The following is a 21,819-nucleotide window of genomic DNA, read 5'->3' as shown; positions in this document are numbered from 1 at the left end:
CCGAAAATGGGCTGTTAAGCACCGAAAATGGCAATCGGCCACGAAGTGGGTTTTTCAGCCCCCAGTGTCCCTCAAAAGGGAGAAAATAGGAAGTATGCCAAAAATTAGAGCAAACGGAGATGGTTAAGCGGTCCCGAACCGAGGCACACGGCCTGACGGCTCCGAAAAATCGGGAACCGGACTCCGAAATGGGAAAAATGGCCTACGGCCACCAAATATAGCCTACGGACATTGAGAGATGGTCTACGGGACCTCTCCCTCCCTTCAGGAAAAGAAACAGAGAAAACCGAGTCTGGTTCGCAAACCGAGACAAGGCACAGAAAAGGGTTCGGAAGTCCGGAGGCAGGGCTTACGGCCGCGACTCTGAAACTTCTGAACGAGCACATTATGCAACATCACCAAGCGCTCAATCGGTGACGTCTGAGTCTTAAGGTCGGTCAAAAATGGGGTGTCTACAATTAGTTATTCGATCAGTGTCTCATATTTCATGTCATATCAATCATTTAGAAATCATAGCAGTCATATGTGATACATCCAATAGCAGAACAGTACAGTAGGTCTTAATAGACCGAACAGTCGATTAATGGCCATCAAAACAATAAACAATAGTAGTTCCAAACATTGGAACTGACAGAGATCTCTGTAACAGTAACAGCACCAGTAACAGTAGCAGTAAAAGTAACAGTAACAGTAACAGTCAGTTGCTATGGATGCCACGAGTACAGTTCATAAAATAGGACAAACATTCATTCAGTAAACAATATCATTTCAGAAAGCAGTACAGTTAATCATTCAGAAAATAATTATAATTTAACATAGCTTTACAACATTGTTACTCACAGATTTTTAGGCTATAGACAGGCTAATTAGCGTCCTTGGGTGCCAAACCTACACAGTTGCAGAACGAACACACACTAAATTACACACCCGGAATTAATAACTTAGCCCCTTTCTTGTTTTGGTGTGGTTCTAAATCATTATCCTCATTATGATGTCTTAAACATGGCCTACGAATGCCTAGAATGGAATGAGGATGCAAAAATATACTTAAAACATTTTTCAAAACTTTGCTGACAACAGGGGTATCGCTTGAGCATGGCTTTCTTCGCTTGAGCGGACATACAAAATGTACTTGGTCGCTCGAGCGTAGACTCCTTCACTCGAGCGATCTGCAAAATGAGAAAAGTATTGGTTGCTGGAAATCTTCGCTCGATGCTCGCTCGATACTCGCTCGAGCGTGAGACACAGCTCTTCGCTCGAGCGCAGGTCTCGTCGCTCGAGCGCAGGTCTCGTCGCTCGAGCGCAGGTCTCGTCGCTCGAGCGTGCTTCTACATACGCAGAAACCTAAGAGGTTGCAATTTACGCTTGAGCTAGCATTCTGTAGCTCGAGTTAAAGTCTGAGAACAAAGATGGTCGCTCGAGCGTAGAATCCCTCGCTCGAGCGAGGAAGCCAAATTCTGGGTTTTCCAGATTTGCTCCCAAAGTTCAAAACATGAATTTAACATGCCAAAACTCATCTTTTTGGGCCAAAATTCTGGAAAACACTTAGAAATTCATAACACATTATGTTTTAAAGATCGTTTCATAAAATCAAAACCCAAAAGTATGTCAATTGTTCAAAAATCCCTCTAAAACTTTATGAACATTACAAGAATATGACATGCATGAGTTCTCATGAACTCCAAAACTCTAAAGTATGATCAAATGCAAGATTCAACTCAAAAACATGGTGAATTTCTAGAGTACAATCATAATATGACCATGCATGTGGAAATTTTCATAAAAACAACTTCAAAACTCCATGATATGGACATGCATGCATGAATTGATTCTCAAATATACTCTTTGGGCTATTTCTTGACTCAAGTCTCTAATTTCCATGAACCCATGCATTAAACAACTTTAATTCACAATTAGAAGGGTAGATTCCTACCTTAGGTCTTGAATTTCTAAGTGTAGTAGCTCAATTTTGCAAGTCCCCTTCAATCTCCCCTAAATCTCCAGCAATTCTCTAGGTGAATATAACTTCTTTCTACTCTCCTCTCTCTCACGTTTTGTGCAAGGAAATGGAGGTTAATGGATGGTGTCAAACATATTTGAAGTAAGAACAAAACAATGGTCTTGAGGGAGTCCACTAAATGGCAAAAAAAAAAGAATGTAAATAACTTTGGCTCAATTAATTAGCATTACTTATTCTAATTTAATTGTTCCAAATTGAATTTCAATTAAACCTACCATAAAATTCTATAATTCCTAACTAGCATATAACACAAGTCAATTTCTGAATCAGTTGTCGATAAAGCTTTCAATTCGCAATTTGAAATCAAAACATGAACATATTTTTCTACTTTAAACAGATAGAAATGCAATCTAGACAACACACCCATGTAATCAATTTAGGACTTCATTTTAATCAATTACTTATCATGCTAATCCACAATTTAACGCTAGTCATAGGTGTGGGTTGTCACATGAATCCTAGATAATCGGATAAGGGCTAAGAGTCCTAGATGATGATAAACTCTCTATTAGGATAGGTTCGGGCTCTTGATAGAGTTAATCGTATTATGAATTAAAGGAGTCCTAGATAAGTGATATCCTTGAATGGGATAAGAGTCCTACGAAGTAAGACTTGTAGGGGAAGAGGGCACAATTGATTATATAAAGTAGGCACCCCCGTGGGTCTACGATATGCTTGAGAGTTTTTGTACTTGAGTTGATTATCTTCAAGAGATTTGTTACTAACTTGATTGTTAAAGTGCCCTCAGGTGGATCAACTACTGGTTTTGGTATTGATCTTTGTATGTGCAAGTATTGGATTTGTCTAGTGCACGTGCTCTTTGGCTTAGTCCTCCAAATCTTGAGAAAGAGATCTGATATGATTATAAGGTCATAATTCAACACTCATAACTAGACATATATATTTTTTACGAAGATCACTAAGAACAATGATAATAATTGAATGACGTCTATGGGTCTTGTACAATAAGTAAACAAGGAAGAAGATTTTGATGAAAACAACAAACAAAACATGGTTAATTTGGATGACCACAAAGGTAAAAATAAAAAGCTAATCTCTATTTTCTCCCTTATCACAAACATGTCATGCAGTGGTAGTTTATATTAAAAATTTATATTTAAAAGAAAAAATTATGCCTAACATGCAATTTTTCAACTCTCAGAGCAACTCCAAGGGAACAGGTATATTGGTACTGTTAGCTGTTGTAGCTCATATCAGCCTAATATTCTCACTCCAACGGGCTGGCTAAACGGCTTCCTATTTTCCCTCGCGGCTTTTCCGCTGGCTTCAATTGGAGAGTGATTGAATGCTCTCCAAACTCGTCTCTCCCGCGAAATCGATCTGCTCACGTCTCTCCCGCGAAATCGATCTGCTTCTTCAGCGCGAAATTGATCTCCAAACACGTCTCTCCCGCGAAATCGATCTTCTCCTTCAACGTTGTCTGCAACTCCCTCCATCGATCTCTTCTTCAAGGTATGGATCCTTCTATCTCTCTGTCTTCCCCTTCTATGCAACTCATAAACCCTCTCTCTCTCTCTCTATATATATATATATATGTATGTATAGCACAAACTTTCCTTGTTCCTCTGTAATCTGGTCTCTCCCATTTTCTTGGTTTTACAATCTGTAAACAATTTATATGTGTACTTGACGGTCTGATCTGTGAGTTCAAGCATACATTGATACTTTACTATTCTGTTTTTGTGTTTTGTGTTTTGTGTTTTGTGTTGCGAATGATTTTGCAAGATGGACCTTAATTCTACATATTCTAAGAATTTTATCCTCATGAAACAAATTAAATCATAGAATAAATCCAACAATTTAGAAATGCATTTCCAAGGAGCACATGAATTTCTCTAGTTAATCACTTTAGAATCCCACTTGTTGGCTTGAATCCTGTACTTATTTTTACTGATAGAATACCAAGTTTTTTACCATCTAGCAAGCATATTGAGTGTTGAGTAATCATGATTTAAAACCACCAAAGATCATGAGAATGCTATTCAAATGCAGAACAAGAATCTGGACTAGTAAGTAATTAAAACCATTAGAGAACTCACAACCACAGGAACAACACATATTTAGATGCACATAATGCCCATACGTATGACACATTATCAAGTTCAAGCAACTAGTGGTGATTAAGTCTCACTTTAAGCTGTATCATGCATCTTTCGAACATGACGAGCACATGAACAAACACATTTATATGCACATAATACTTATATGTATGATACATTACAAGCAACTAGCTATGGTGATTAAATCTCAGTTCAAGCTGTATCTTGTCTCTTTTGAAGAAGACAGGACTGAAATATTATCAATGCAAGTGCTCTTTTGGCCTTCTTCATTCAATCAGGTAGGATGAGCTTCCCCCAACACACCCATAATCCCACTAATTAACTTTCAAACAAGCTTTAACTTCTAAACTGCTCCATCACATAGACCAAACTAAGTATATATAATAAAGCATAGGGCTGCAAAAATCTGAAAGAACATGCCAGCCAACAACCCCCATGTGCCATGTAGATCACAGTGAGGGGCATTCAGATACTTTACAGTCTGAAGGTAGAAAACCAAGAGAAAAATTGAATTGTGCATTGCAGACGAATATATTCCAAGGAAATTAACAAAAGGTGAAATTACAAGATAAATTGTGTGTGGATTGAATTACGCGAGCCGATTATTCATGAATCATGAAGAAACTGTTGTTTTGAGTTTGTGCAGGAAGTTAAATATTTGTGGATTATTTGATTTTTGTATCTTGTAGATTTGGAGTTTGTGTCAATACTTGTTATATGAAGTGAGTTAAAAGTGTTATGTTTTGAAGTCATTGGTTTGTTAGAAGGTGGCTTGGAAGGAATATTGTTTTTTTTTTTTTTTTTTTTTTTTTTTTTTTTTTTAAATCTCCTACCCCAAACTGAGGGGTTGGGTTTTGATAATACTAAATTATTGCTGCATCTTTGGTCTTCTACTTTTTTTCTATGGGATTAGGATGGTGAGGGTGGCTTGTCTTTTGTTTTTGATGCTTGCATGTGATATGTTTGATTATGTGTATTGTGAAAGCATGCTTTCTACTTTTTAGGTCTTGTGAATTTGAGAGGGTGTGGGATCCACAACGAAATACCAAAGCATCTTTACCTTCTTGGTCCTTGGGTTGGTTGAATTATTGTCTGGGCTTTCTTTTGGTTGCTTTACAAAGGAATCAAAAGCACTTGATTGGTTAGAACAATTTCATTGTAAGCATGAAATTAGTAATAATCCACAATATTAATTCTTCCTTAATTAATTTCACCAGATGCTTTTTTAAGTGCCTCATAAACAGGAAATCATTTTCTTGGGCTTACCCTATTAATTTGAATTGAAACCCCCATGAGACCAAACTATCAAGAAACACAATCACCTCAAAACAGAGTTTGCACCCAAAAGAAAAAAAAAAAAAAAAGAACAAAAAAAAAAAAAAAACCAGAGCATACAAGTCCAACCCCACAAGTCAAAACATTATATATTTGTTATTTTTTTTAATTGACTTGAATCCTTGACCTCTCCTAAAGAGGTGCTCCAATTATCTTAGGGCAGATGTCTTTTTAACTTGGACATTAATTTACTCCCAATTATGACTAGCTCAAATTATGAATATAAAGTGGAAAAAGAGTTTGGGAATGGGAATGAAAGTGGGGAAGAGACATGGATAGTTCTTTAAAAACTCCACATGCTCTTTAAAAACTTCACATGTTGAACTGATCTACATTGAAGATCCCAAAAAATGTGGGAATAAGCATGCAGTGTATATAAGTTTTAAAAAATTGTTATTCCTTACCCATTAATTCTCATTTCATAAGCTAAATATGATCCTTTATCCAACTCAATGTACCTAGTAAAAAATGAAAAATGATATCCACACATCATTTTCCAAATAATTGTTTCTTAGTCAAATAAATTATTCTTATATGAAGTGTGATAACTTTGAGAGTTTTTGGAATCTACTAAATTTGGATTAAAAGATGCAGTGTTAAGTTCTATATTAGGATAGAATTCTTTAATAGCTATCTTATTCAGCTTTAGCTTATACCTTTTCCTGATTTTGCATTCAGCATGCCTAGTTATGGTTAGAATCTTATTCAAAATTGACATAATTACATTGTTTATTGGTGATGAGTGATTGTCAGGTACTCGACAGTTGACCCTTTCTTTTTGTATATGTTTAGAACATAACTACTCTAACTAATATTTGTATATTGTTATGTATAGAGAGTTTTCTTATGCACTTCTTGCCATTCTTTAATAATATCAATATAGCAGCTTGAACTCATTCATCTCCCTTGTTTCATACTTTCATACTACTAAATTGTTTTTGTTTTCTTTGCTTCTGCTTTATTAGTCTTCGATTCTGAGGGACAGTCTCTTATAGGGATAGCCAATCTTAGATATCAAATTCGTATTGCCTTCATTCTTACGCCGAATGTCTGACAAGAAAAAAGTAACCAAAATAGAATTAAATAAAAGAAATGCCAAGCACAAGAAACAAAATGAATCTTAAACTTCTTAACTCAAATAATATTCCCAATACCTAAGTTGTCTATCAATGATAGAGAGTTGGTTGCAACTATCATTGAATTCTTTTTCATTGAATTTACACGATCTCCATTTATTTATCTAAAATTATCATTGAATCATTTTCAACAAAACAACTAGTGTTTTAATTTACATGATCTCCAATTATTAATTAATTTGCTCCCAATTGGGAATCGTAGTTATTTCTCCAACCCAATATATGTTGCCATAATTTTCTTTACCTTGTCTATAGATGAGTTAGCAACAAAATGATGCATATTTCACCAACTTGATGAATGATGGGACTGATTATGAATTTATGGATGAACCTCTTGACCAAGGGGATCAGTCTTCCCCAATCTCTCCTCAAATAGAAACCACCAAGAAACCACAACGAGGTGGCAACTTCACTACAGAAGAAGATAGTATGCTCATATCGGCGTGGCTTAACATTAGCTTAGATCCAGTGCAAGGGAATAAACAAAAATCAAAGGCTTATTGGCTAAGAGTGTGGGAGTATTTCCACCAGTACAAAACTTTTTCATCTAATCGTAGTCAAACTTCTTTAATGAACCGTTGGTCAACAATTCAACTTGCCACGAATAAGTTCAGTGGGTGCTTCGCCCAAATCCAAAGGTTGAATCAAAGTGGAAAGACTGACAAAGATAAGGTATTAATGCCATTGAGTTTTTTATACTTATTATCATTAGAATTGTCTAATCTCATGATAATTAGTGTTCTTTTATCTATTATTCAGATTCTTGATGCGAAGAAATTATACAAAGAGTTGTACAAATCGTCATTTCCATTTGAACATTGTTGGCATGAGTTAAGAGATCAACCAAAATGGCGAGAGGAATATAGCATGAAGAAACAAAAACCAAAAAAAGTGGCAACTCCCGGCGTTTGTTCTCCTAGTGCACCGGATTCAATCAATTTAGAGGACAATGATGTTTCACATAATGACAATGCAGACTTGGAAAGACCACCGGGTAGGAAAGCTGAAAAGGAACGTTTGAATAAAAGAAAGAATAAAGACCGTGGAAATGAAGGAGGGTCACATATTTTAATATTATTAGAGGATTTAAAGGAAGATAGAAAGAAAATGAATGACAAGAAAATAGAGATGTATGAAAGGTCGTATCTTCAAGAGCAAGAAAAGATTGATAATGAGAAAAACAGGACGCAAACGGAACAAGAAAAGGTTGATAATGAGAAAGAGAAGATACGAATGGAACAATTGAAGGAGGAAGAGCGAATAATGTCAATAGATACAAGTGGTCTGCCTTCATTGCAAGCAGAATGCCTTCATCGCCGCCAAATGGAAATTCTCCAAAAAAAGATTTAGTTGTTGGAACTACCCAAAAAAAATTTAGTTGTTGGAACTATGTTTTTCACTTTATTTATTGTTGGATTTGATTCTCCATTGTAGGCAGAACTATGTTTTTTATGCAGTTTATGTTGGAATTATTTATTATATGTTAAAAGTTTTTTGGAACTACCTATTGTTGAATGGTTGAACTAGTAGTAATTTAATTACTGAGTGGAATTCTCGTTGAATGCTTGCTGAAGTACTCCATGGCTAAATATAATTCTTATTGTATGTTGGATTGGAGTGATTTTTATTTACAGGACATTTCTATTTGTTGATCAATTAAATACAGATTATGTAAGTTGCTGGTGTTTTGATTTTGGAAGTTGTTTGATATGTTTTATAAATTTGACTTTGCAGAAAATTGAAGTTGTTAGGCAGAAACTTGCAAAGCTTAAGAAGCAAAACACAACCTAATATTTATTTTCAGTTGCTTATTACTCAGCTTCATTCTTCTTTTAATTTCCATGGCTCGCAATAGTGTAATGAAGATGATTATTGATGACTCTGATTCTGATAATGAATTGGAGATATTTGCAATAGCTGCTTTAGAAGAAGAGCGGCTAAATAATGAGAGGCAATTGGGATTACGTCGTGGTTCTATTCAAGGTCATACAGTTATTTATCGTAATCGAATTCAAGGCCACAAGAGACTTTATCAAGATTACTTCTCTGAAACGCCTATATATCCGCCCAATTTATTTAGGAGGAGGTTTCAGATGAGTCGATATCTCTTTCTTCGTATTTTATCTATGGTGGAAGCATATGATCCTTATTTTGTCCAGAAGAAAGATGCTATTGGAGTTCTTGGTCTGTCTTCCCTTCAAAAGAAGACAGCGGCTATGGGGATGCTCGCTTATGGAGTAGCGGCCGATTCTGTAGATGATTATGTGAGGATTGGAGAAAGCACTGCAATAGAAAGTCTACAAAGGTTTGTTCAGGCAGTGGTTGCAATTTTTTCAGATGTGTACTTGAGGGCACCAAACAATGATGACATTGCTAAATTACTAGAGGTGGGAAAAAATAGTGGGTTTCCTGGAATGTTGGGGAGCATTGATTGTATGCATTGAAAGTGGAAGAATTGTCCTACTGCATGGAAAGGTATGTATTGTGGTCATATCCATGAACCAACTATTATTTTAGAAGCGGTGGCTTCCTATGATCTATGGATATGGCATGCATTTTTTGGATTACCGGGATCTCATAACGACATCAATGTGTTAGAACATTCTTCTGTATTTTCTCTCCTTACTGAAGGGCGTGCTCCCCAAGTTGATTACTCAATCAATGGAAATGACTATACAATGGGATATTATCTCGCTGATGGTATATATCCTCAATGGTCAACATTCGTTAAAACAATTCCATCTCCACGAGGCAATAAGCAAATACATTTTGCTAAGGCTCAAGAGTCAGCAAGGAAGGATGTCGAACGAGCATTTGGAGTGCTCCAAGCACGTTTCTCAATTGTGCGAGGACTTGCACGTTTTTGGAAAGTTGAAACCCTTAAAGTTATTATGAAGGCATGTATAATATTGCATAATATGATTGTTGATGATGAGCGAAATGAACAAAATATAGTCTGTAATTATGATGCAATCGATGAAACTCTTCCTCCAGCAGTGTCACACGAGCGTACACCCGAACTTTATGACTTCATTCAAAATCATCATCGCATAAGAGATAGACAAACTCATTCTAAACTCCAAGCAGACCTAGTTGAGCATTTGTGGCATCTACATGGAGATTTGTAACAATTAGTGTTAGAAATAGTTTATTTATTTTGAATTTTATTCCTAACTTTGCTATTTATGATTTTTTTTCTTATTTATTCATTGACCTTTGTAAGGTTTTTAATTAGTTAATTTGTGTTCTTTCGGTTCTTAATTTTATAAATTATAATTATTGAAGAACTTCCTTTGTATTGTTATTTTTTTAAAAAAATTCTTTATTGTTTTCTTTTATTCTTCCCCTCCATTCCTTTCAAGATGGTTCCACCAAATTCATATGTTGAAATGTATTCACATACTATAAATTTTATAATAAAAAAATAAATATTACTTAAAATTATTTTTTATAATATTTTTAAAACTAATATTAAAAAATATTATTTTTAAAAATATTATTGCAAATGTCACATTGGCAACCATATTAGAGAGTAGGTGCATATGTGGCATTCTATGAAAAAGAGTAATATATATATATATATATATGTGGCATTTTTTGTTTTGAAAATTGGTTAAATTAGTTTGAATGACTAGCTAAAATAAAGAGTATGGTTGAAACACACAATAGCTAAACTAATTAGGTAAAATATAGAGTGTTATTTTTTTATACTTTAACTAGTAAAAAATAAAGAGTGTGGTTGGAGATGCTCTCACAAAGGTAACATTAACTTTAACTTGTATTTTCACATCTCAAAACAATTCACGGGCTGCACACGAGTAGTATTACTAATTCAATAAAAAAGAAAATGAGCAAATTATCAACACTCTTCTAAAATTTACTTAAAATACAAATTATCTTTGTCATTTAAAAAATTACATAGAAAAATTTACACATTCCATGTGAGTTTGTCTATTAACAAGCCTAACAAAAATAATAAAATTACTTTATTACCCTCTCATACCAAGTGAAAAACATCAAACTGATCTCATCTCTTACTCCATCTCCAAACCTAGTTGGCTTTTGCAGCCACCATACCCCACAACTCCACCCTCAGCCACCAATCCTTATCACTACCACCACTTAACCCTCTCTTGACCCCCCAACGAGTGGCATACCTCCACCTTCTCTTTGCTCTTCCACACCCTCAACAACCTACCCACCATTCCCACCCTCCTTATGCCCTTCCCTCTCCCTCCCCTCACAACTCCTCACTCCTCTCCCACCCTCAATAACCTACCCTATCTACTGTGGGGTGCTATCAATGTTGATGGTGTTGATAATGGGCTTGGATCATCAATGATGGAAAAATGAAGTTGCGACCATTGATGATGGGCTGCAATTGGCGTTGACAAGTCATAGCCCATAGTGACTTCATGGTAGATTTTCAGATCTGGACACCGTTAATCCTTTATCTACCTTTGATGTTGTCGAATTCTATATATCCTTAGTGATGGTGAAGAATGAATCGACAGCAACATCCGACCCCGACAACTAAACTCTTTTTACGCACTCTTCCTCTATTGTATCTACTGTGGAAAATTGTAGATGAGTTTGTCAAATTTGGTGGTGATGGAATTTAGTGGCAGTGATTGATGGAATTTGAAATTTGGGGTGCAATTGATAGTGTTGATGGGTTGTTCAATGGAGGTGGGTTATGGTTAGAACAGGAGTGTAGGTTAACTGGGTAGTAATTTGCCCAAAAGCCAAAGTTTAAACTCAACTCATTTTTATCCCAGTTATTTGGTTCACTTATATGAAATTATTTTGTTTACTTGATTCTATTTACAATTGTATTCTCAATTAAGTACAAGATTTTTTTATATTAGGAAAACTACATCAAGATTACATTAAACTAAGAAGATTTAACACAGGCCTACCAGCATACAAAAAACTCAACTATCACAAGAAATATCTTTTAGCTCTTCTATGATTCAAATGTCCATTTGATCTCAAAATAGTTTTACTTGCAATCATTGTTTGACAATTTTTATTTTTTTTTACTATCAAACATTTGTACCATACATCCTATAAAATTTTGCCTTCAACTTAATAGGAATGATACAATCACACAACTCTCCTCCATTTCATCCATCTCACTCTAATTTTATGTGCCACAACCTTTTTCATTCTTTCCATCTTTATGAATAATTTTTCTGAGATATCGAAAATGGTCACTCATTTCTCTTACCCATCGAAGTTTACACTCTTTCATCGAGCACTCTATATTCTGTTCGAGTCTTACTTAACCAAAAACCTTTTGTGTGCAGCTATTGCTTCGATACGGGATGATGTTGCTTGTCTACTCTTGCCGTCATTTCTTCTAGTTGCATGATTGATTTGCTATGATGAGTAGACAGTGTCCGATCTCCCCGTGCCTCTCACGTTATTCAGCAGTGAAGGATTTGGACCTACGATATCAAAAAAAAGTATAGTGAGAATACCACAAGAAAACATTCAAATTGCAGCAATCAGGACAGTTCTGGGATGATGAAAGAAACACCCCACGAAATGGCATGCTTGCCTATACCCTTTTCCCCCTTGAAAAGGAAGCTTTTATGTTTCCATTATCTAAAAATTCAATTAATATATTAACCAAGTGAAAATGAATCCACATTGCATTTCAAAAACAAGAAACTTGGGAATTTTACCAAACCCGAGCTATTACAAAGTTTCTTTCCCAAACGCCAGCGTTTTTGAACTTATTTCCTAAGCCCAGTTATTTTTTGAAGCCGTGTTTTGAAAACATCACTTCAAAAAGTTTTACAATAAAAAAAAAAATATGTAATTAAAATTATATATTTTTTATAATTTTAATAATGTAATATGCATGAAAACAAAACCTAAAGCAAATTAATAAATAAAGGGATCCCTATTAAATAAAGAAATACTAACATTGAAGTTCCTAAAATTAAAAATTTGGTATAGAAATACTTACATTAAAACAGTGTAGGGGGAAAAAGAAAAAAAAAATGGAAAAAAAGCCTAATAGATAAGGCAAAGAAAAGAAGAAGAAGAAGGAGAAGAAGAGGGTATTCACCATTAAAAAAATATAAATATAAAATAATAAAAAGAATTATATAATTAGTTGGGGTATTAAAATATTAAAAAAAAATTGGATACTTATTTGCGTATCCCTTGCGTATCCCTCACATATCCTGCTGTATCCCTCAAGTATCCCTCCCGTATCTAAAATTTTAAAAAAAAATTCAAAAAAAATATCAAATACTTATTTGCCATATCCAATATGTATCTCGTTGTATTAGACGCGGATCCGTATCTGATACTCATATGACACATTTTTTGGAGAATTCGTACTTCATAGATTGCCACCCAATGATGGCCCAATTTTCAATAAAATTTTGAAAATAGTTTATAGTGTTAGGACTAGATCAAGACAACTATCCCAACCCAGAACAACAATGATTCACATTGCAACTTGTCCAAAACTACAAGTTTTGACCGTCACAATTGGAAGAAAACAAACCAAAGTGAGATTTACCGTAAAGTGATAGGGTACAAAATGTATTTATTCCTTTATATTTAGCTTCTATTTTCTTGAAACTTGTGCCAACACTCTACGTCTCATGTGTGTCTAGGCGATAATCACATTTGCCCTATGTGTTCAAACTTCAAATCATCTTCTAACTAAAAATATACAAAGAAATATAATGGAACATGTTTGGACATGTGTCCGACATGCGTTGGCCCATGTTTGCTGAAAACTAATGTTGAAAATACAACTTTTAGTGCAACTTGAACTTGAATCCAAGAAGCCCCATATTGAGCTAGAACCGATTTCCTATAATTCGGTTCTTTCAGATAAAATTCTTCTTCTTGAGCCTCTTATGGATTGCATTAGGTAGGAAACTTCAAATCCAAGTATGACCGAAAAGTTGACATCTCGACTCAATTTAACCCAACAAGTCCAAAACCCAATTACATGGGTCCACTACATGGATCCATTTTGTCCAACCTGCTTTATTAATTTTTTTCTTTTTGATAAATAAAGAGTAAATTTATTAGAAAAGGGCATCAAGACAATGCACAGCAAACATATACAACCAGCAAAACCACACCTACATCTAGACGTGCAAAGAATCAATGAAATCCACAAAGGAAAACAAATCCGGATTCACACTACCCGACACCCAACTATGCAAAATCAGCAAAAAATTTATTCTGCAAAAGAGGCACCAAAACCTGTACCCCTTGAAAAATTTGCCAATTACGCTCCAACCAAACCATCCACATCAAACACAGTGGCGCAAGATCCCAAGCCTTTCGACACCTCTTCCCTACCTGACCCCCCCTCCAACTACACACAACTACCACCACACACCCCGGCTGCATCCAATCCAACCCAAACACCGCGAAAATCAATCCCTAAAGATGAGATGCCACAGAGCAATAAGACGGACCTGCTCTATTAATTATCTAAGGCCATCATATGCTTTTCAGTTTTCACTGCCTCAACCCATATCCTTTCCAACCTATGCTTCAGTCTTTTGGCATCCTCAGTTCAGATAAAATCACTATTAAAACTTGACATAGAATACCTAATCCCTTTGACAAAATAATAGCAAGTACACCATCCAATAGAAATCCTTCCGTCTCATTTGTGACTGCGAGTTGAATAGCTAGGAAATCAATTGAGTTCCATGAAAAAGCCACAAAATTGTTACAGTACAAGCCAGGTAATCCTAATTTCCACTCGAACTGAAAGAAGATTTTTTTAGATATGCAACAACAACAATATCAGTACAATGTTGGTAAACAATAAAATCATAAAACGAGAAACAAACTTGTAAAATAGATAAATGGGAAGAGAAGCATATAAAACTAATGTTAGAAAGAAGAATAAATATTCCTGTCAGCAGACAAAAATAATGAAGATGATGAAATTTCTCGATGCAGCTCAAGTGCAACCTCTAGTTTTCCAGCCTTGCAAAAGCTATCAATCAGAATTCTGTAAACCGGAGTAACTGGAACAGAGTCATTTTCACTTATCTCATCTAGAAGGCCAAGATTGACGATGAAGTCTCTGTCGAAGCCTTCAATGACCATACGATAGCTTGCAATATGCCTAAGCCAATACGTTTGCTTCATCTCCTCCAGGAGTTGGTGAGCCTCATCCAAAAGACCAGCAGCGCAGCAATGTTTTATTAAAACCGTATTAAGTGATATAATTTGGAGGACAACCACTGGCACCCATCTTTCTCAAGAGTTCAAGGCACTTCTCAACTTTACCTGCTTTTCCAAAGCCATGTATCATAGCGGTATAAGTCACAACATTCGGACGGCACCCCTTTTCTTCCATCATCATCATAAGTTTATAGGCTTCATCAGTCTTCCCAGCTTTACAAAGTCCATCAATCATCTCTGTGTAGATAATAACATTGGGAGGGCAAGAATTTTCTAGCATTTTAGATAAGACTTTTAAAGCAAGATCAAGCCGTTTGTCCTTAAACAATCTGTCAATCAAAGAGCTGTAAGTATAAACATTTGGATTGTAGCCACGTTCTGGCACCTTAGCAAAAACCTCTTTTGCTCGACCTAACTTCCCAGCCTTGCAAAATCCATCAATAAGAGCATCATATACATTGTGATTTGGCTCACATCCTTCAACTGACATTGCAGCTAATAAGTCATGAGCTTCTTGAACCTTGTGTGCTTTGCAACCATCAATCAAAGCTCCATATGTAACAATATTTGGTTCCTGAGAGTCACTATCGATCCTAAAGTTCATATCTACATCAGAGATCTCGCCACTTCCCCTCATTCTCGCACAAATCTTGCAAGCTTTTTCAATGTCTCCAGCTTTACAGTGACCATCTATCAATGCAGTGAATGTTACAACATTTGGAATGACACCTTCGGACAACATCCTCTCAAACAGCTCATTTGCATTGGAAACCTTCCTTGCTTTAAGGTAAGCATGTATAAGAGCGGTATAAGTCACCACATTAGGGGAACAACCATCCCTTACCATTTCATCAAACCATTTGCGAGCTTGTTGAATAAGGCCAGCTTTACAATAAGTATCAATTAATATTGTATAAGTATAGACATCTGGAACAATACCTTTCCGTTTCATTTCTTCAAACAATAGAAAAGCATTTTCTACTTTTGAGGCATTACACAAAAAACCAATAACTTTGGAGTATGTATTACAGTCGGGTATAAATCCCTTACTCATCATCTCACCAATAACATTATATGCTTTCTCAAATTTACCAGTCTCACAAAGGCACCACGCAAAATTGCTGACATTGACTTTATTTAGTACAATCCCGGCAGCAAGCATTTCACGGTAAGCATTTTCAGCCAATTCTAAAATACCTTCGCTTGGTAACTCCATATTGCCACATATACCACCGATTAATATATTATAAACCACATAACCTGGTCGGCAACCACAATTTACCATTTTATTGAGCAACTTATAGGCATAGGAATAGTCTCCAGCTCTGCAGTAAGCATGAACAAGAGAATTAAATATTTTAAGACTTGGATAACAACCTTCTGTCATCATCATTTTAAGTATTCTCTTACCCCTACCAAGCTGTCTTTTATTCAAACAACCACAAAGCAATATCCTGAGGGTTACAACATTAGGAATGCAAGAACTAGACCGCATCCTATTCAAGAAATCCATAGCTTCTTCAAAAGTGAAGCTTCACAAAACCCAGATATCATGTGTATAAATTACTGTATCAGGAACAAACTCTTCCTTTTCAATCAAATCTAGTGCTTCTCTCCACTTACCTGCTCTGCAAAGAGAATACACAAAGCAACCCAATGTATGACAATCCAAGTGACTATCTGAATTTGACATCTCCTTATGAACCAAATATGCTGTATCCAATTTATCTGCTTTTAAAAACACCTATATTAAAGCATTATAAGTAGCTTGTGAGGGCTTGTATCCGAAATCCTTAAGCCTCCCTAGCTCTTCCAATGCTACATTCCACAACCCATTTCGGCAACATTTCCGAATCAACACATTAAGCAACTTCCTAAGCACCTCCTTATCATCATGCTTTATTTCTCAAAGAAAACAATCCGGCACTCTATCATTCTCATCACATCCTAATACATCTAATTATGCATTATAAACAGACAGACTGTGACTATAACCAATCTGTCGACCAGCCCATATGAAAAACTTCACACCCATTTCAGCATTCTGTAAAAGTTTCAACACATCAACCACCAAAGACTCATTCAATTTCTGTCTAAACTGCCTAAGAACTTGTGGGTTTTATCCCCAAACCCATCATCACTGTTCTTAATAGCATTCGAAATCAATAAAGCGTCATTAGAGTACATGCCAGACCCAAATTTGTCCTCTGAAGAGCTACATTCAGCACCAGAGTCCACCAACGAGTCTCGCAGAGAGGCAAATTCCGATTCGACCCGCGAACTATCTGGGAAAGACGAGGAGTTTCCCGGAAAATTGAGGTCGGGATCGATTAATCCATTGAGGTCGTCAGGGGAAGAAGTGTTGATGAGTCTATTGAAGCTATAGAAGAAATTTTGAGTGGAGACTTGGAATGGGTGAGAAACGTGAGGTTGTGGTGGTGGTGATTTGGGAAGAAAGAGTCGAAGAGAGTGTGGAATTGATCGGGAGAGAGCGATTCTGAGTCCCAGTTTGCTCATTCTCTGCTTGAGAAATTTGAAATGGGTGTGTGTGTGTTGGAGTATGGATCGTCGGTCGCCTTCCCCTGTCGCCCCCAAAACGACGTCGTTTTGGGGGTGAATTTTCAAAAAAAAAAACGCAGAAGATTGAGGAAGGAGAGGAAGAGGGAGGGAGGGAGGAGGAGGAGGAGGAGGAGGAGGAGGAGGGCCGGACTGGAGGGGGCATAAATACAGGGGAGGAGGAGGAGGAGGTGGAGACGGGTCAGAGGCGGAGCTCGACGGCGGTCGCAGGTGCTGCGACGAGGTGGAGCTGCTGCGACGGCTGCGACGGCGGCGAGGGACGACGGCGGTAGCCTCCTCCTCCTCCTCCCTCCTCCCTCCTTCCTCCCTCCTTCCTCCCTCTCCCTCTTCCTCTCCTTCCTCCCTCTTCTCTGCGTTTTTTTTTTTTGAAAATTTGCCCCCAAAACGACGTCGTTTTGGGGGCGACAGGGGAAGGTGACAGGGGAAGGCGACGGGTGATCCGGATTCGTGTGTGTTGGTGGGGGGTTTTTGTGAAGTAGAGATTACTTGTAGAGTGGCATGAGCACAAAGAAATGGGAGTTGCTATTTACAACCAAAATGTCTAAAAACTCATAAACCAATGAGTGTGAGAATTGTGAGATGGTTTTGAAGATTTTTCCCCCACCCCAGTTGAGACTCTTAAATTTATTTATAATGATGTGATAAATTATTAAATTTTTAATAATTGAATGAATAATAAATTAAAAATTAACATTTAAAATATCACATTATTGTGGGTTTATTTGGGAGAATTTTATTAGCAGACTTAATTTTTTTTTTTAATTTCAGTCCCGTTATATCTCCTAATTGAGGTCTTCTAATTTTACCTCCAATGACTTGACTAAGTCTCATGTGAAGCAGTCTCACACTCATTTCTCTCATTTTTAGCTCCCTTTAATTCCATATCATTGACCCACACTCTAATATCCTCTCAAAACTCTCCTTACATGCATTTTATCTTACCACCTTATTCGAGGGATTTTTGGAGGAAGAAATTGTATGAACGTAACACTGCTATAAGAAAAATTACAAAAAAAAAAAAAAGGTTACAGTTTGACCATTTTAATAAATCAAATTGTGAATTTTTTTATTTTTTCAATTTAAATCCTAATATTTAAATTTTATAACAATCTCATTCATCTATCAATTCCCTATTAAGTCATTTAACAAAAACTTTAAACATGGCACTCACATATTAGGCTGTGTTTGGTGCAACTTTGTAATCATAATTCTATGCCTTCACCTGAACCGTTTGTTTGGATGGTGTGTTCAAAAATTGATTGCACCACACATTTCAAAACACACTTCTCTTTCACGTTTGGCAAAACTGCTTCCAAGCCAAAGCTCTCACATTTTCGTACATACCCTCTCATTCGTCTTCTCAATTCTGAAAAGGTTCACGTACCAAAGAAGATCAAAGCTGAAGATGCTTCACGGGTGACCTGCAGCTCTTCAATCACTTCTTCCTCTCTTTGAACAATTCTCTAACCTTCAAATCCAAACCATGCCTGCGAACCAATTCCTTCCCACCCATAAATTGGCATCGACGAGCTCCCATAAATCAAGTGATTGTCAGTTTATGCGTTGTGGTCGATTCACTCTCCGAGCAACGAAACAGCGACAACAAAGAGGTACAGTGTTCATAAATTTCTGTCCAAATATATATATATATATATGTTCCGTATGCAACTGATTGATTCTGTGCTTAATTCTGAAATTTGTTTGTCATAGGTCAAATTTGTAAAGCCTTTTCTCGAATCAGAGGGCGTCCAAAGTAACACAGATCCAACCACTGTACTCACTCCGTCACTGGTGACAACTATTCAACTCTTGCTCCTCTGGTATGTATGTCCTTCAGTCAATCTGTTATGGAATAGTTGAGAAGTGTAATGGGTTATCTCTGATCTGAGCAAAAGCGGCTGAGCTAGTCATCCACCAGGACATCTGGCCAGTCGTCCACCCGGACTTCCGGCCGATTGACTGGCCGGTCGACCGCCACTGGGTGGTTCCGCTGCTTTTGCTTTCTGTTTCTTGTTCTGCTTTCTTATAAGAACGTTTAAATTTCGATTTCGCAGCACTCTTTTAGTTTTGTTGTGATTAATCTTCATTTATCATATATAAACTGACACATAATTAATTCATGTGATTTTCTTTCCTTTTTACTGGTGGATGAGGTTTGATGGAAAAAAGTTTCTTAGGACTTATACACAAGTTGTAGAAGGTGTTCTTATTTTTTAATTTCCACATAAGCTTAGTTTACAATAAATTGTGTGTTAGATGGATACGAACAATTCAAATGATAATCAAGACACAAAAATGTGGAGCTCCAGAAGTGAATTAAGGCTAATTAACATGTTGAGAGAATAGGTGCAAAAAAACCAATCAAAAGACCGTAGTATTGTCTAGATGCTTAGGCATTGGACCCATTTTGCAACAGAGTTGCAAAATGCGTATGGGTTCCGATACACACCAAAATATGTGAGACAAAAATATCAACGACTCAAAGTTGATAACTTAACTTTCAAGCGGCTTCAAACACAGACTGGTCTTGGATGGGATTCGATTGTAGGAACGGTTATTGCATCTAATGACTTTTGGGATAAGGTATTATATTAACCTGTTCCCCTTTTTTGTAGATTTATTTGTAAAATTTTGTCACACGTTCCATACACTTATGTTCATATTTTGCAATTGGAGGTAGGCATAAAAAAATGTAAAGAAATTTAGGACTAAAGGATTTGAGTATTTTCACGAAATCGCCACAATTGTAGAACGCTACTGTGCCACAGGGGCCTTGGCTCGTGCATCCACACAAGGGGCCCCTGACTCCGATGAAGAGAATGATATGCTTAACAAATTTTGGTCACTTGGAGTTTGAGGTAGCAATGCGGTTGATGCCATTCTTATTGATTTGTGTGGAGATGAGTACATGGAAACAGGTAAGGGCAAAAGTCACAGGACGGGCCATAGCCAAAGTGATAGCGGTCGCTCCAAAAAGTAACGGTCAAGTGGCTTTGATGATGTTTGCGCAGCTTTCACTGCCTATGTGTCGGCAAAGACAGAACAGTCCCGTGCACAATCAATAGACACGGAGGCTGTAAGCGCAGGTGGTGATGACTATTCCCTTGACGCATGTCAAGATGCCCTGCTTCAGTTGGGAGACATACCATCGGTGTAGTATGTTAAGGCATTGACACTATTTAAGGATAAGGATTGGTGGAGGTTTTTTATGCACACTCCTGCGCATATGCGCCTATCAATGATCTTAGCTTTGTAGTCAACTGTGAAGCTGTGTCTTTGGTGGAGTTTGCAGTTTTTGCAATGGTTGTGAAATATGTTTTTCTGAGTTATTCCTTTTTCTTTTTTCTTTTTTTCTTTGATTCATGTCTTCTGTTTTTTCCCCCCTTCTTTGTATGTTTTTGTTTTCTACTTCTGTGATCCTGTTGTCACATAAATACACTTCATATAATGATTCATGTCCTGTAACGCCCTCAGAATAAACCCATAAATCATCCAACAATAGCATGCTTAAACATAAGAGAATAAGGCATAAATATATTCCATCAGAGTAGTCTTTACAAAATATATTACATGTTGACATCAAAAGTAAATGCCCTATGGGCTTACAACTTTCCAAGTCAACACTTGGTTACAAAAAGAGAGTGCTAACTCTATACAAAGAAAGCCCTTGGCTTGATATACATGTAATACAACAAAACAACAAAAGAATCCAACAGCCTCAAGCCTCCCAAGCTACGCCCTTGGAGGTGGCATGCTATCTGTACCTGAAAATAATGTCCCATATAGGGTGAGCCACAGCCCAGTAGAAATATACTAAACCAACTATAAACAATGACTAAAATGATAGCATTCGATAGATGGTTCACACTTATACTCCAACTCATGTCATATTACATTTTCCATTTTTTACTCAACTTTAAGTTTGAAAACAAGGCTCAGAACCTGGCCAAGCAATTTAATGAGGCTATATCTCATTACTAAAATACTTTCGCAATTCATGATGGATACACATTTTGGTGTTGTATCAATAACACATAAAACCACTTCCATACTTCACAAATGATACACATTTTAGTGCTGTATCAATATAACAAAAACACTTCCATACTTCACATATGATACACATTGTAGTGCTGTATCAATGGAAAACAACTTCCGGTTTAGAGGTCCATCCCCTATCTTCTCCTAAACCGTGGAGTACATCCCCTATCTCCTCCCACACAACATAGTGCATATAAACAATTATCACACACACAATCAATCAACATATAAGGTTAATGTATTATTCCAACCGTCATATTCGATGACACATTCCATTGATTAGTTTTAGTTTGCCTAATCATCGTGCATTGTCTACAACAATCAAGACTATTCTTCACCGATAGCCCAAAGCAGTTATCTCTAAACAGGAAATAAATGCACCAAATGGATAACATATCAACATTTGTCTAGGTGAGCGATAAATTAATCCAACTCCACCCTTTAA

General features: G+C 36.6%; 2 protein-coding genes and 1 pseudogene across 2 annotated transcripts; 2 read left to right on the top strand and 1 right to left on the bottom strand.

Annotated features, from left to right (window-relative positions):
• The first annotated feature begins 6,866 nt into the window (after positions 1–6,866).
• LOC145795869 (uncharacterized) lies at positions 6,867–8,002 on the top strand. Its single transcript, XM_082880796.1, has 2 exons — positions 6,867–7,244; positions 7,332–8,002. The coding sequence occupies exons 1-2, from the start codon at positions 6,867–6,869 to the stop codon at positions 7,920–7,922; spliced, it is 969 nt and encodes a 322-aa protein (XP_082736922.1). The 3' UTR covers positions 7,923–8,002.
• A 411-nt stretch (positions 8,003–8,413) lies between these two features.
• Positions 8,414–9,700, top strand: LOC145795868 (uncharacterized). The gene is made up of 2 exons (XM_082880795.1): positions 8,414–9,005; positions 9,204–9,700. The coding sequence occupies exons 1-2, from the start codon at positions 8,414–8,416 to the stop codon at positions 9,698–9,700; spliced, it is 1,089 nt and encodes a 362-aa protein (XP_082736921.1).
• A 4,611-nt stretch (positions 9,701–14,311) lies between these two features.
• On the bottom strand, positions 14,312–17,302 carry LOC114309500 (uncharacterized; annotated as a pseudogene).
• Between the last annotated feature and the right edge of the window lie 4,517 nt (positions 17,303–21,819).

Source organism: Camellia sinensis, chromosome 7 (genome assembly GCF_055761805.1).
Source record: "Camellia sinensis isolate YWXY chromosome 7, ASM5576180v1, whole genome shotgun sequence".
NCBI classification, from domain to species: Eukaryota; Viridiplantae; Streptophyta; class Magnoliopsida; order Ericales; family Theaceae; genus Camellia; species Camellia sinensis.
This window is presented reverse-complemented; position numbering and strand designations above follow the sequence as displayed.

Bases quoted from the DNA above. Each gene is read 5' to 3' on its own strand.
- LOC145795869 (XM_082880796.1), top strand. From the start codon at position 6,867: ATGAATGATGGGACTGATTATGAATTTATGGATGAACCTCTTGACCAA. The intron at 7,245-7,331 runs GTATTAATGCCA...TCTATTATTCAG, and splicing joins GAAAGACTGACAAAGATAAG to ATTCTTGATGCGAAGAAATT.
- LOC145795868 (XM_082880795.1), top strand. From the start codon at position 8,414: ATGGCTCGCAATAGTGTAATGAAGATGATTATTGATGACTCTGATTCT. The intron at 9,006-9,203 runs GTATGCATTGAA...TCCTTACTGAAG, and splicing joins AATGTTGGGGAGCATTGATT to GGCGTGCTCCCCAAGTTGAT.